The sequence below is a fragment of the Hippichthys cyanospilos genome, chromosome 6 (genome assembly GCF_059441005.1).
Source record: "Hippichthys cyanospilos isolate Australia breed blue-spotted pipefish chromosome 6, RoL_Hcya_1.0, whole genome shotgun sequence".
NCBI lineage: Eukaryota > Metazoa > Chordata > Actinopteri > Syngnathiformes > Syngnathidae > Hippichthys > Hippichthys cyanospilos.
This window is the reverse complement of record NC_142374.1, coordinates 10369653-10386674: the sequence shown is the minus strand read 5'-3', so window position 1 is coordinate 10386674 and position 17022 is coordinate 10369653. Positions and strand designations below refer to the sequence as shown.

Below are 17022 nucleotides of genomic sequence, written 5' to 3'. Positions count from 1 at the left end.
AAAATAGACTTATTTACAGTGCATTCAACATCATTGATATTTTCAGCATATTTTCTGGCATGAAGGGACAAAATACTGTTAACATGCAGTGAGATGCCATTGTACCATGGCAAAGGGAAAGCACAATCATGAACGTATTTCTTGTGTGTATTTCTTATTAAAGAAACACTATGAGCAGTTTTAAGAGTGTCAGAATGGCAAATTAATTGGTTATTTTTTTTAAATCACGTGAATCTTATTTTTAATCTGTAACTTTAAACTAGCGGCACGGCAAAAGACTGGTTAGCATGTCTGCCTCATAGTTCGGAGGTTCCTTCAATTCCATTTTGCCCCTACCTTCCTGCGTAGAGTTTGCATTTTCTCCCCGTGCCCATGTGGGTCTTCTCCGGGCAGTCCGGCCACATTCCAAAAACATGCACAGTAGATGTATCGGATGAGCCAAATTACCCTAAAAAGTACCCTCAAGTTTTTAGATGCAATTAAAATGGGATTAATTAGAACAATTACAGATTCCAGAGATCTCACAGATCCTAATCAATCTCGAAAGCACAAACCATTTTGTCATTTGACTCAATTTGTGGTCCTGCGTTGCTCAAGTATAGCCAAAAAAGCGGCTGTGAGGAAATACAGAATGAATGGCTGGCTGATATATATCATTGTATATTTATGTCAGCAATGGGTCAACGTGCAGTAGTTCCGTCTTAGGTGTGAAAAACACCCAAAAAGACAGCATACCCATTTCTGAGAATACAAACTCAAGTTACACACCAAGCATTCTAATCAGAAATTCAATAACTGCAGCAACGCCGCACATTTGACTTAATGTAAGTCTCCTCCTTATCGTTCATTCGAATGATAGGTCGTCTGAGGTGCAAGTATGTGGCGCCGCCTCTTCTGACTGCTACTGTCAATCTGGACCTGAGAAATGTATAATCCGCAGACAACAATCTAATCCTTAGGCTCCTATGGGCTACCTCAGCTGCTTAATAAGTGTTGGACATCTGTTGGGCCTCTGCAAAAATTAACTCCTTGCAGTAACCCTTTCACATCACACAAGCCATTCAAGGCTTGAATGGAATATGCTGTCCTTCTTCCAGCGTGATATTCTTTCAGTCATGTTTTTTTGTTCTTTCTGGTACACCCAACACTATCAAGGAACCGTCATGATCAGCTCTGATGTATTAACGAAGATCCAAACAGCCCATTTTGACAGGCAACCTTTCACACTGACATTCACCCTGAGCACATGTTTGTACCACAACTATAGATTTGGACCTTGAAGCAATGTTTAAGCGCTTAATCAATTTGTAATTTCTCAGTCACTTCAGTTTGATTAATTGCAAGTTAGGGGTGTCCTCTCGGCCATAAATGGGTCAATATCAATATGAAGGCAGAGAACAATACCAGTACAAAGTTTCTCTCTGTGTTTACTTTATATATTTTCCCCTTTTCCTACCATTAGCTGTATATTTTGACATTTCCCACACATTGCTCTGTAAACTGTGATCATTAAATAATTTGCATGTCCCCGACATTGTTGTCCACCCAATCGTATTGGGGTAAGTGCTCCATTCCAAAACCCGCCCGTCTTCTTCGATATTACGACCAGCAGTTGGTCTTTTTCCAGCGGAGATTAAAACACTGGCTTCTTGTAGAGCAAATATTTACTTATTTGGTAATTTTGATAAGATTACAAATCACAATTAGCACTGAGCGCCGATGACGTGAAAGGACGTCAACATACCGCTACCGAGTAGCGCAGTTTTGCACGCACCTTCTGCTCCGCGCTGGCCTCTTCTCTTGCTTGTTCCTCTTCCGTGTTGGTCCCACTTTCTTCGTTCTCGTGGGAACTATCGGAACCAGTCCTGTCCGTGCGTGAACCTGACTCCTCGTCCCTCCTGTCTGTGCGTCCCATATCTCCATTAATCAGCTCAGTATTGTCTATTCTCCCGTTTTCACCGTTGCATGCCTCTTTTCCCTTCTCCTGCTCCATCTGCGCTAGCTCCCCATTAGCCGTGGGGAGATGAGCATCCTGCAGTTTGGATGACACAGAGTCCAGTGCTTCTGTGGAGTGGTTCTCCTCAATCTTGGCAGCCTCCGTCAGCTTGTGGGAGGTCCGCTGTGCGGGGCTGCAGTTGGCCGACTTGCTGCTCTGTTTGAACGGCGAGCTGTCTCTCTTGTTGTCCGTGTTGCTGCAAGAACAGAAGAAAAAGCAAGCTGATTAAGAGTGCGACAAAACAAAGAAGATAAACCCAAAAATGGTTAGTTCGATAGAGGAAGTGGAGGAAGAGTAAGTGGAGAGCCTTTGCATGTAAGTTATAAATAAAACTTGCACTGACTTTCAGGCATCTGTCTTGTGAGGTTGGTGTGTGACACAGGAGGTGTATATGTAGCAATGTGTGAGCGCACGTGCGTGTGAGTTGAGTTACAGTAATGAGGAGGACAGGAGCAGCTCACTCCCCAGAGGGAAATTCTGTCCTAGTTCTACATACACCTGAGTTACAAATCAGACTGCGCAATTTTGAGTTACCATTTACTTTATAATTATGAATGGGATGGGGGGGATGTGCCAAAAATAAATAGGGATATATTCACACATGCACTCACACAGCTGTTCTACATCCTGTGTAGAGCAGCTGTTTCCATGTGAGAGCACCCCCCCCCAAAAAAAAAAAACTCTACTACTGTGCTGTCTCATCTCCTCACATGAAGCAGTTTAGCAATTTGTACTTGTCAATACTGACTGTCAACCAACAGAAGTTTCACAATCAAAAACCATCAACTTGACAAGTGTTTTTCTTTTCTTTTTTTCCAAGCAGTCACTGTTTCTCTGCATGCCCGGCAGAAACAGGAAGAGTGTATAAATAGAGGAACAACACACTGGCGCAACACTGCTTGCCTGTTGTTGCGCTTAAACATGAAACTTCATCACCCTTACCTCTCCGGCAAGCAAGAAATAGAGAATATTCCACTTTGCGCACACAAAAAGTTCTTCAAGCAGATAAAGTCCAGCAAGCTAGTACATAAAATACACAGGGCAGTTTTAGGAGCCTCAGTCGGTCCAAGCCTTGTTGGCCAAGTGGCTGCCTAGAAGCCTTTAAGTTCCATGTGAACCAGATTAGGACATTAGAAGGCTAATTCTGGTCATGGAAGCTGTGGGCCGCTCTCTCTTGTTGCTGGGTGTCTTGTGGGCTAATCCCAGCAGTGTTGTATTGCTCCTGAGTGAAAAATAAACACTTGGTCACTCTGATTAACCCAATTTCACATTTGCAATGGGAACAAATGGGAAGATTCCTCTTACTCTTTGGTCATAGTAAAGGTCAAAGAGAAATTAGACTGATTAAACCGATATTTTACTGTCAGGGTCAGAGGAAGAATTAGATGACATTTTTTGTAAGCTTATTTTGGTTGCGTGAAAAAAATGGGTTAGTAACACAATTTAAACAAGTAATTTGTTTCAAATAATGTGGCAACGTGACGAAAATGAATATGACAGAATGACAGATGAGAACGGAGTCATCGGACGATCCATACCTCTTCATCTTGGTTTTCATGCCCCGATACTGACTGCTCTCCCACAATTGAATGAGGAGCCGGGTGTGCCCTCTTCTTCTCAAATCTGCTTTCATCCCCTCGCCAAAGACTGACCTGTAGACACGCGCTCTAATCTCTTCCCCAGTTCTTCTCTGCTGCCTCGTCTCAACTACTATCACCGAGTCGGTCAGACGGCTTTGATCAAAGGGCTTCCGCTTTTCTTTCTTGACATAACTTATAGGAAATGTTGGGAAAGACTACGTTTTTCCGTTTGTGCCCTCTTAAGGTGTCGGCATGATTACGGTAACAAGAGTGTAGTGCTGTTAATTACGTACGTTGAGCTGTGCAATGAAAGTACACTGTGAACCAATCACTCATACGCAAACCACTTGGAAGAAAACAACAACAACAAAAAAAACATCCAGGCGGACCCAAAAAAATTCCTTGGCTTGCGGCACACAAAATAGCGGTACAGGGCCTTGAAATGAAATCAACATTAGTCTTTTGAGAGTGGGAGAGTCTTGCCATTGAGTTTGGTAATCTACAGAACATTCCCAAATTTATAAATGGATTATCAGGCTTTATCCGTGGAAACCAATGTGGGAACACGATGCCTCCCTCACCCTACTAGACCCTATACAAATCAAGCCATGTTATGATGGAATATAACCTTAGCAGGTAAGAGGGATCAGGAAAAAATATATTTTTTTTTAACATTTTTAATGCTGGATTTGACAGGGAAGGTTAAAACCAGAGGATCATTGTGAACTTTGGGCCTCTGAAGGCGTTTGAGATTATTTACTGATAGAGCTACATATACAGATAAATTCAACTTGACTGAATTAACTGACACAACATTTCCGCACAATTGCTTGTATGATACATACAACTCAACAACTTTTCGAGAGCACTATCATAAAAACACAGCTGTAACGAAACGCTCTAAATAAAAATCACAAGACAACTAAAATAGTCCACTAAATGAAATACTGTATCATTTGACTAAAATACACAGGCACTCCCATTACAAGGCACATCCGTCAAACATGTATCACTTAATCGGCAAAAGGGAATCATGAGACCACAGACCTCTATTTCTTAAACATAATAATTATAAAGTCTACTGTTGACTTTATACTCCTCAGGAATGATGACTCAACTATTTTACCGGGCCAGTAAAACAATACAACGTTTGTTAACCAATCAACAAACTCCATTCTCAAAAACATAATAAATTGACCCTCCTGAAACTGTGTTCTAGTGATGTCGAAGTGAGATGCAGCAGTTCAAGTTCACTTATTTCCAGCAGGAAATATTAATCCCTTGAAGTCTCTTCTATTTGTTCATACTTGGAATCATTAAGGGCAGAACATAGACTTGAGCTATGCTTGCAGATCCCACACAGCAGAAGAGAGGAAAAGGCTCCTTCCTACCTGTTCTCCTCAAATCGGCTGATGAGGTCAGATACTTTGGAGTGTTTGACTCTCACTCTCTCCCGGTTTGTCGCCCCCCTTCCACCTCCTCCTCCCTCCTCCATCCCTGGTCTAAATTGGGATTTCTGGTTCTGAGCCAGAGGGGACGAGAGCTCTGTCACCGGGCTCTGAAGGTGTGCTGGCTTGGGAGGCACTAAGGACAAAATAAAAAAATAAAACATGCTGGATTTTGCCAAGACGCATATCAGCGCATTTTCTGAGTGGTAAACCACTGCAGTGTAAAATTAGGGCTGAGGGGGGCACTACAGGCTACGGGACAATTACAGAGGATCTGGAAGAAGCACCCAATTAAACAAGGTTGCTCTGTTTGCATTGAGTAACGTGTTTCTCTGAGGTCACATTTGAAGGATAAATGTCCAGCATGATTAACTGCTGCATTAGTCGTGTCTTGTGTGTCTTATCTGTGTACAATGATTAACTGGGGAAAATAAAAAGAGGAACAAAGGTCAACATTCACTGGTCTCACAGCACCTTACATCATTTGATTCCTCTTTTCACCGCTTCCCTTTGCTGCACTGCTAAACACTACACATTGTGACAGATATATGAAGTATGAAGGTGTATGGTGAAAAGACAATGAGGGATGTTATGACACACAAAAAGGTTATGGCTTAGACTGTCAGTGCATTGTTGTGGATTTTCCTAACCCCGGACCGCAGGTTGTGGATGTACAGAAGTGCCAGAAGTCAGCCATCATTGCGTACCTGGTGGTTTGGACTGTGACAATGGCCTCTTGCCGCAACCTTTTCCATTGACATCAGACCAGCTCTTCTCACTGCCTCCACTGCTTGCTCGATTCAGACACGCCTGCACACTGGAGTTACTTGTACATGATGGACTACTGCTCAGAGCTGAAGGACACAAAGAGAACGAAAACATGCCCATTAAAATAGAGGGTTGCCATGTACTCTGAAAGCATTTGGCAAAGTCAAGTTCACATATCAGACAATTTTGTCTGGATTCCATCCAGACAAAATTGTCTGATATGGTTTTATTGTTCAACAAATAAAAATGATTTTTTCTTAATTTCAAGATTTCGGGATGATGATTCACTCATTTTATATATTGTATTGGACTTCACGTGCTTGAGTTGTTGGACGTTGCAAAAAAAGGGTCACCTAAGTGGATACATCATGGTTGGTATTGCATTGGACGTAATCTAATAGGCTCCTTTTGTGAGTTTTCCGTCCAATAAAGGGTTTTATTTTTGCCAAACTACACTCGAGAACATCCCATGTTTGAGCAAGGCTGCCATGGAAAGAAGATGTTTTTTTTTAAATGCTAATTTGTAATTATTTGATGAGCGACAAAAGAAAACAACACTTTTCTTCCTGATGTTAGTAGCCAGCACTTGAGACTAGTCCAAGTACAGCAGAAGGTAAATGGTTAAAACTGCAGCAGATAATGTCTGTTAAAGTAAATAAATGACCCAAACCATTTATTGTTTGTGAGGCGCAGAAGTGGCCAGACAGAAATTTAGCAGTTTGGTAGACAGGTACAGCTTGGCGCAGATAGATGGAACCGGTACGTGCCACGTGCAATTAGAGCAATCCCTCCTGTCCCTTTAAATGTGTTGCACCTGATTCATACGTAAAGTCCAGATATGGCGGAATGGGAGGACATTCAATTTCATGCGAGAAGTGTCTGCAAGTGTGTGTGTGTGTGTGTGTGTGTGTGTGTGTGTGTGTGCGCATATAGATATATATATATATATATATATATATATATATATATATATATATATATATATATATATATATATATATATATATATACACTGTATATATATACATTCAATGTTGAAAAAAACCCCCACTAATTTATTACAGATCTTTATTCATCCCCCATGATTTTTTTTTTAAATCTCTTGACAGCACTAGCTATAACTGACTACAGCAAAAGCTTGTCGCCATGAGTTTGTGCCCCCTGTTGAGCTGCAACTCTCCTCGTGGAAAATGTTCTGAAAGATTCTACTGTTTCTGTATAAATTTGCACCAATTCCCTTCTCTCAACTTGAAGGCTTGTCCACACAAAAGTGATGTAAGAAGGCCCTTATGGACCCTAGACCAGGAGAAACTGTAGAAACTAGTCCAAACCCAGATTCATATGTAAAATATGAGGAACACAGGTTTGATCAAGAGTTTTCAGAATGAACTGAATACCAACTATGAGACAGTTGCCTATGATGCAGATGAATAAAATCAAAACATCAAACTGCACTTACACTATTTCATGAGTGCAGATTAAGAGGTGTGCCTGTACATTTTTGGGCACATTAAGTATGATGAGAAACATTCTCCTCTACAGGACTTGAATAGTTCAGGTCAAATCCAAACGCAGCCATCATCTTGAGGTAATGGTTGAGCGTATCAAACAGCTTTAGCTAATTGTCCATCTGATGAGCCAGTGAGGTTCCATTCAACCAGCTGGCCTCAGCTGGTGCAGCATTGCTGTTTATTTAGCAAGACAACCGTGAGGTAATGGAGTGTCAGAGACAGACAAGCAGTGTTAACAGTAGCCTTGATCTATTGCTCTTCTCTCAATCTATCATGTACACACATGCACATATTCACCCACATGAACACACTTCCTTATACGGTACCAGTCTGCGGCCATCTTATTGTTTAGCAATGTATTTTCCATGTAAGGTGAAGTCAACTGAAGGTAGTGTATGATCACCATGTAAAAAGCAGGTTGCAGAAATCAGCACAGCTTTCTGCTTGCTTTGCTTAGCTTGTTTGGATAAACACTGTGTGCTGGATTATTTGTGGAAGCTGAATCTTAAAGCCTAAAAACATCCAAACCACAGAATGTCAAGCAACTATCATTTAGGTTTGTCCTTTATCACTAAAGCCCGGATATTTACTGTGTGGACGTGCGGGAAAAGGCTTCCATTTGTATAAATCAGTGAAAGTTTGCCACTGAAAGATTGTCTTACATCGGGCAACAAAATGGTTATCTATTTAAAAACGCAGGCAACATGGTTTGGACTTGCCTGAGCTTAATTAACTTGGGATTGGAGCTAATTTTAAAGGACGATTGACTTCACTTTATAAGCTTCCTAACCCATTATTATTTTTGGTGGGTCTTTTTTGTTCATTCAGTGGCAGGATGCAGAAAGGTAATGCGATATGTCCGCTTTACAGTAAAATTAAAAAATATTAGATAATGATGCTGGCCTATACATTGTAAAAAAAAAAAAACAAAAACAAAAAAAAAAACTTGACCATAGTGCACTTTAGGTGTGCATTGCATTAGGATCACAGGCGATTGGCTGGCAACCAGTACAGGGTGTCCCCCACTTACTGTCCAATGACAGCTGGGATAGGCACCAGAAAGCCAGCGAAACTTGTGACGATAAGCAGCTAATGAAAATGGATGGATGGATGGATGGATGGATGGATGGATGGATGGATGGATGAATAGATGTGTTGCTAAATGTCAGTTTCAATCTGAGCCATGAGCTTGTATTTTTTGCACACTCATCTGTATGTCAAACTTTATGTCTCAAACAGAAAGGAGAAAAAAGGCCACAGAATCATATAGTCAGATACTATTTTTTGTCAGGCTGACCGTAATTAAAGACAACACACTTGCCACCGTCTGAGTGGAAACAGCTCCACACTTTGTTTGAGAGAGCAGACGCTAAAAAAAGAGGCTCTGAAATGGCCGATCAATTCTGATGACAGTTTCATGAATGTTTTACGCTCCGTGCTTGCCCCCGCCCTCCCATGGTCACATTAAGAGATCATGAGAAAACGTCCAGAAGCCAAGCAGGTTTTTTTTTTTTTTTTTTTTTTTTTTGTGGGGTATGTCGGATCCCATATAAAGCACCAGACTGGAGACTGTGTTCCAAAAGCCAATTTTACTCTTGAGGATGGCATGGGGTGATCCTGTCCCAAGCCTAAGGATTGTTTTTAATGTGTCACACGCCAGTCTGGTAGCTATAAGCCACACTGTTGGAACTGTGCCAAAGAACTGTAGCTTTGCTGCTGTGCACTTTTAAAAATAGAAAAAAAAAGCAAAGTCAATCAATACAAAGTATAAAACACTTTACATCACATTGAAATACAGCATGTTAGGTTTCAGACAATATAGCTAATAATAGCTCTATGAGAACTTTACCAAACACTGGCATTCGAGTCGCGCATCTTCTCATTAAAAACACCCTAGCCTGAGTGGCACCACCATAAATTAGTACCAGCCAGAGGCAGCACTGCCCTGGAGAAACACTTTGATTCACCTCCTTGGTCTGTGGCACTGCGGGAATGAGCCCAGCTTTCTGGATTTCAGCCTTATTATCTTGGAAAATAGAACCCAAGATTAAAAAAAAAAAAAAGCAAACCACGTGCTAGACAACGAGTTATTGATTGAGAAAAGTAATGACCTTTGCAAACATTGCAAAAAAACAGAAATGTGTCAAATCAATCTTCACAATTTTTTGACCTTGAGGTTCAACACCGTTACTATGACAACAGACCTATTGGTATTGAAGATGGAAAATGTATTTTGATGCTGTGCAAAGTTCCTAAAGGATTCCACACATACACGGCAAAAAAAATGAGCAGAGCGAGCCCATAACAATAGCACGGATGTAGCCCAAATTTGAATATCTGACATGATGTCATTGTACAGTATGTAGTTGAGCAAACTGGTTGAGAGTACATCTACAGCACCTCTGCTAATTGCATCCATGTAATGCACTCTATTTGACTTTAACTGTTTCAATGTAATGCAGACATTAAGTTTCAGCGCTCGTCTTCAGACCCGGTTCAGTTCTGTAAACTTTTCATGTTTGTACCATTGTTTCTATACCGTTTCCAGTAATTTTAGGTTACTAAGCACAATTGGGATTTCAAAGGACACAATGCACCACATTGAGAACACTCAACCAGTAATTTAAATTTACATAATGGGTTATAAAAGATGATTTAAGTCATCTCGAGTTTCTTGTTCAAAAACGCATAACAGACAACGTTTCACCATGTTACATCTCCTTTGTTGAATTAATGGGTAAATTACCATGTAATGCACTATGATCTCACACAAATTAATGAGATCAAACAGGTATTGCCAGCTAACCAACCAAGCCCGTTTTAAAAACCCAAGCCCAACCAAGGTTCACCATTACAACGCTTGACATAGTGAGCTAAACAGACTTTTACAACACTTTCTCGTAGTCTTCTGTCTTGAATGCCAAAACTTATGACATAATTTCCCGAGAGTGTTGTCACCTGATAGTGAACCAGACTGGCCTGGTTTCATCCCCCTAAGCGGTGCAGCCCAGTGTGAGCGCTCAAATAAGGAAACAAAAGCCACACCTGCGCTTTCGGTCCCTCTCCGCCATCGGAGACAACACAGTGAGCTTGAAACGCACGCTTTGACCTCACGCCACGTAGTCTCACCACATTTGGACCACAAGGAATGTCATATTGTGCTGCTTTTTGATGGATGGATGGTTGAGCAAAATACCCATGCATGCAACTGTGTTAAGCAACAAAAATGTCATGAGTACAAACTTTAAAGAAGCCTGATTAGGCGTTGAGGTCAATAAGTACAGGAACAACCTTGAGCAGCTTGAAGGTGGTCATGACTGCAGATGTGTGAGCAAAACACATTTGAGTGTAAAGTGTTGAACAGGTGCTCTGTGACAAACCATATTTTCTCAGAATTGTAAAGCTCACTCACCCAGATAAAGCACAAAAAAAAATCAACTTGTTCCGCTGTGTATCCTCAGTGAGTTTCCCATAGTGCACTAAATCCATGAGATCGTCATTCAAGTGCTGCGGCTGCAGAATGATACTCAATGAGGAAAGTCAAACATGCTGGCTCCTCCCTCTCTTCTTGTCTCTCTCTCTTGCTCACACACTTCATATTTTAGGTGGATTTAAAAAAGGAAACACAATAACACACACGAATAAATAATGTTACGGTGTAAAATGAATTCGTGGATAGAGGTAAAGATGAAAAAAAAGTGTAATTATATAGTGCTTTTGATAAGGACAGTCCAGTGCTCTACCTCATAGTCACTCTTGACCACAATTTAAAATACCAGTGAAGAATGTTCTCATGCACACAATCGCATACACCCGCACACACAACTTCTAGTCCCCAGGCCAATTAGAAATGCAAATGTACCAAGCCAAAATAAACAAACTCGCTGACACAATGCAAACAAACGCAGGAAATAAAGGAACAAGTTTAAAAAAAATGTATTATTAAAGATGAATTAGAATAGAGAAAAGTCTGATGAGCCTACCATTAATACTCAAGTCATACGCGGACCTTGTTCGAGTAGACAAAGCTTGTCAGGTGAACAACAGAAGCATACACGTAAATTTCGCCAATGCAGCCAGTTCCCAGAGATTGCGCGGGGGCCGAAACAAGCAAGAAAAAAAAAAAAAAAATTCAAAATAATTTTGTAGATCAAATAGCTCTGTACGGGTTTGTCACGCTGTGTGGCTGGTATGGTAGGAAATGATAATTTGTCCAATTATCTGCCTTTGGCACCTGTCAGTCTAAATGTGTTTTGATCACGTCATGAACTGAAAAGAAGAAAAAAAAAAAGATAGCAGGTGGATGGATGTAAGTACCATCCTCGTCAAGTGTAGCAATTTTAAACAAAAAAATCAACACACAAAAACAAAGGATAAAACAAAGCTAAGGTTAAAACATCTAAAGTAGGTGTTTTCAATCCAGGCCAGGAAAAATAGAGAGTCCCGTCGTAGTCGAGCAGTAGCATTTCAGCGCCATGTCTGCCACCTGAGCAGCCTCAGGGGATGAATTTGGAGGATTTGGCTATTCTCGCAAGAGCACCTATTAGAGATTCTGAAATAATGTTGCTGAGCCCAATGCCCGCAAGATGAGCTTCTATTGAGTGAGTACTAGGCATGAGTCAATATCAGATTCTGATGGTAGGATAACCGCGAGAAAATATATCACGTTATCACGGTATTAAATATACAGCTTTATGTGGCATCTTGGCAACTTGGCATCTAATTATTTTCCAAGGGGCCCCTTGTTGAGTCAATTCGGCAAGCACTAGTGATACTGTATCACACGTCGTAGTATTGTCAAACTGCACCACGTCTCCATGAATGTACACCGAGGCACACTAGACTTTCATCAAAAATCCTCTAGAACGTGATATCGGCCCATGTTCAGTTTCCACGTGAAACAATGTCCTTTTAATTAATAATATCATAGTTACATGTCATTTGCTTCACGTGAGCTTCCCACAAAAACTACTTTTCAATGTTAAAATGTTGTCCTTTTAATAAACAATATTAACATTGTTACATGACACTAGATTTGCGTCAGCTTCCCGCAACAACTACCAGAACGTTCTCCCACTGGCTGCGTTTACTTCTGCTGTTCCCAGTTGAGCCGTGATGATGCATGGTATAAAATATGTATATATTTCTTATCAATATATATGCACCTCTGGATTTTTGTTGTTGTTGCTTTGAAGCACTGTAAATAAAATCAGAGCCAAAATACATTAGTTGCCGGTTGTGAAGTGGGTGAATTATGCTGTAGTGTTGGGGTGCCTTAATCACATGACTTAATCTGCTATTTTTAAGTGAATGCTCCCTGATAATGTTATACAACTTTTAAATATCAACAAACATGCACAAACTATTTAAGTTTGTCCCCCAGGAGACTCTTAATGCATCAGTAGGCAATAATAAAGGCACACATATAAAAATCCAACCCACAAACATGGAAGAAAATATGTGTGTGAGAAATGCCCGACTGCACATTCGAAACAAATGATAGTGATAGAACACCTCTTTCAGTGAACTGGTCGGCTCAGTCCGAATTCCTTCCTCACAGGTAAATTGTCAATCGAACGTTAAATGCAAATTTTCAAAAACAGACATTTTGCTTTAGATTGCTGTTCAATGGCTGAATAGGTATGGATATGATATTTCTTTCACCTTTGGCACACAGGGCTTTCATGACATTGTCCCAGTGGGCCGCTGACAACTACGGAACATGTGGTCGTGTGTTTAATCTGTAAGGGTAGTATGGGGCAGTAGACCATGATTGATTTAACCAAAGAAGGATGCAGCAATGAGAAGAAATGCTCAGAGGTGCACAAATGAAGGAAAAACACTACTTTGGCGTGTTTTGGATGAGGAAATAGCATTGTAACATGATTAAAAGCTTCAAAAAGTTGAATTTGCTTAATACAGGACCTTTATGTGCTTGAATGCGAACAGGAATGATCATATAAAATGTCCAAAAATAAACAGTCATGAAAAAATACTTCAAAGCCTCATAAAATTTCATAAATTCATATGATTAAAAGTAAGTTACTACCACTTGTTTTGTTTTCATAAGGAACTACAACTATTGTGCAAGATTAAAAAGTGATATGAGAAACGATGAAAAAGTAGAAACCAGCGTTAATTTTCACCATCTGAAATAAATTGTATAATTTGATTCTGATATCATTTCAAGCCCATGTACCACTCAAGTTGCATTGGCAGTGATCACCCCTGCTTGCTGAGGTTAACTATTGTCACCTAAAAACGCATCAATCCACATGACACATCCGTTGGACCTTGTTTCAATCATTCTCAGATGCCCTACATCCCTATGGGATTAGGATGTGTGTGTCCCATCTGGCTTCATGTGAAGCTTTTGTTGTGTCCGCCACCGTGTGCGTGCGTGTGTGTGTGTGTGTGTGAGACACACCACCATTAGCAGCCGACATGGCGACTAGTACCAGACTATGTTCAGATTACCCCTGTCTCATTTTGTAATTCAGAAGACAACATAAGATTAGGCATATTCATTTAAAAATTGTCAGGAGTGACAACAGCAGCATTCAAATGAGGAAGAATGTAACAAGGAAGATGAACACGGAGGTGAATGAGGCTTGAAGAGGCGGAGACAGCAATGCACACTAGTTCCACAGAGAGAGACAGGATGGGAACAAAGACACAATGTTCGACGGGAATGAAGTGAGTCGTGGATGCAGATATTTTAGCCGAGGTGATACCAGTTTGTCACAAATGTTTAAAGAATTTTGAGAAAGACATTCTTATCTTTCTTTAAAAACAAACTACAATAACACATGCTTTGAAATGATAATACACATGACATGGTGTTAGAGTCTATTGCATTCTCCTCCATGTTTGTGGGTTGGAACTTAACATATTGCACAATGAGGCCGTGATAAACCAACAATGCTCAGATGCAGACCCTGCAGTTAAATCACTAAGAAAATCCACACACTCAAAGTCAATAAATTGTTTGAAAACATTACGTTTTCTTTTTGAGAAGCGTTGTTTTCAGTGTTATGGACAGAAACATTCTTTTATATATGACTTTAACCATTTATATGAACTGTTGTAAAATTCGTTCCTTTTTCTATTTTAGATGAAACGGACTGTTTCCCATCATGAACGGCGGGTGAATAAAAAGGTGGATGCAAGACGAGCGTGGGTGATGCAGCTTACCTCTGGCAGGCTCGATTTTCACAGGCACACAGTCTTCTTCATCGGCACACCTTGACTGGAAACACACCACATTCTCGTTCTTCTCTGCAAGCACATAAGACAGAATATATTTGTTTTGTTTAAACAGACGCAACCTAGATTTTGGTACAACTTGAACATGGAAGTTTGAAAAAAAAAATATTCCAACTCGGATAACAATTCATTTAAATATTATATTTGTTTTGTTTAAACAGACGCAACCTAGATTTTGGTACAACTTGAACATGGAAGTTTGAAAAAAAAAATATTCCAACTCGGATAACAATTCATTTAAATGAGGCAAAGTCAAGGTTGTGGCGATCTTCTGATGCTGTAAAAGTTCTGTAGATCATTGATTCATCCAGTCAAATGTGAAAACAAAAAAAGTGAGGAAAACCCTAGTTAAAACATCTGAACTTTAATTGGGGATACAGAAGCACTTTAACCCTTGTGCGGCATTTAGTCAAATCCTTTGATCTTTACATCAAAGTAATTTCCCTTCAAAGGGAAAGAAAAGCATTGAGAGAAGACACAGAAACCTGGCATTGTGTAGACTTATTTATTGGGGTGTGCGTCTGCACAAAAGACGGTTTAATACTATTCTCGATACCTGGGGTATGATATGTTAACAATGTCATGGTGGCAGAATATCTTGTATGTCATCCATGTATGTTGGAGGTTGTGGCCAGGATAAACAAATGGACCAAAATGCTCAGAAGCAGAACGTGTCATCACTAAGAAAATCCACAGAAATAAACCCCAACACTTTGTTTGGAATAATTGTTTCCTTTGAGAAGCTAAAGTGTCTGTGTCTGTAAAATCCGCTCACATTTATTTTATTAGTTGAAAATGGCAGTTTCCCATCACATGCAATGTGAGCAGGGATGGTGCGGCTTACCTCCGGAGGGCTCGATTTTCACAGGTACACAGGCTTCTTCATCAGCACACTTGGACTGGAAACACACCACATTATCGTCCTTCTCTGCAACCACACGAGACAGAACTCATTATTACTCTGATGCAACCAATGTTGTTGATAAAAGTGCAAATATTCTTCACAATCACAATCACAAAATCACAACCAATATTTTAACACAAAGTAAGATGAGACCAAGATGAAGCAACTGGATCTTGTGACATAGAAGTCAATACTAGTCTGTTCTAGCACATATCATTTGTTAGCCAGGTAGATAAAGAATCGATGACATTGAGTTTCAATTAATATAAACCCTATACACCATTTAAGCAGCAGGTTTCTGTGATACAGTCATCCCTCTGATATTGCTCTCTGGAGAACATAAATTATGCTGTAAATGTAGCAATAAAAGAATCAGGAAACACCTAGTTGAACATTCATACACATATTTTTTTTTTTATATTTGCTTATCTTCACTTAAGTAGCTGGCTTGCTGATGCCCATCCCAGCAGTCTTAGAGCAGCGGGTGGGGGACACCCTGGAAAGGTTGCCAGCCAATCGCAAGGCACACATCGACAACCATTCACACTCAGCCACATTTGAGGGCAATTTGGAAGGTGTTTTTGGAATGTGTGAGGAGACCAGAGTGCCCGCAGAAGACCCACGTGAGCATGGGGAAAATATGCAAACGCCACACAAGAAGACCAGAACGAGATGGAATTGAACCCGGGACCTTTGAACCGTGAGGCAGACATGCTTGCCAGGCTTCCACCGTGCCACCCTAATTAAGAAACAGCTGTCGTAAATATGTAAATCAAGCGTAATAAATATTTCCCAAAATATTTCTTTTCAAGTGAGTTGTTAAGGTCATATATCAAATGAATAGTGGGGCAGGTTTCAAAATGTTCCTAACTGCATATATATCACAGAAACCTGACATTTAAACATTAGTGTACAGTGTTTTACGAGGGCATGCATCTTTCTTCAAAAGTCGATCATTATGATTCTCGATATACAGGGTATGATAGGATACATGGATGTACTCTATCAAAGTTAACTTGTTTATTTGGAGAATGCAAATCAACACCCTTTGGAGACAGAAACTAATTAGCCTGTCTGGGATATGTAGGGCATCGTCTATAGGGACAGCTAACAGTCATACACACAGCCTGTTAATATGCACATAAAAGATTAAAGAGAAAAATAGTATTAAAAACAATGGTGGGCTCAAGGGAGTATCAAGCCTCATCAAAACACAATTTACAACAATTAAAAAGCAATGCGCAAGTCAATCTGCCATGGTTGTGTGTAAAGTAGTGGCATCCAGGTATTTTTTCAGTTTTCTCTGGGATTTTTTTGCACAACTTCCTTGCATTGCTCACCTAATTATAGCTTGTAAAAATGAAGTTGCTTTGTTTTGAATGACAGGTACACAGAATGACCAATACATTTTATTATCTATGTTAAAGGATAAAAGGTTCTGGTATAGATTGCTTGCCCCAAAAAAATGATACCGTTGTTACTTGTATACATCTATTGTAAATTTAACATTCTTTATTTAACAAATATTCATCTTAAATGATTATTCATC

General features: G+C 40.1%; 1 protein-coding gene across 5 annotated transcripts in view; it reads right to left on the bottom strand.

Annotated features, from left to right (window-relative positions):
- The window catches only part of fgd4a (FYVE, RhoGEF and PH domain containing 4a), a 50422-nt gene that overhangs the window by 7329 nt on the left and 26071 nt on the right, over positions 1-17022 (bottom strand). For 4 of the 5 annotated variants that reach the window (XM_088416514.1, XM_088416512.1, XM_088416515.1 and 1 more), the window contains exons 2-6: positions 15414-15497; positions 14498-14581; positions 5732-5878; positions 4968-5160; positions 1775-2192 (exon numbers count right to left, since the gene is read on the bottom strand). In XM_088416514.1, the coding sequence (XP_088272640.1) occupies positions 1775-2192; positions 4968-5160; positions 5732-5878; positions 14498-14581; positions 15414-15497 (926 nt within the window). Of the gene's footprint in view, positions 1-1774; positions 2193-3534; positions 4889-4967; positions 5161-5731; positions 5879-14497; positions 14582-15413; positions 15498-17022 lie in introns of those variants that run through there. The other variant, XM_088416516.1, reaches the window with a different exon arrangement.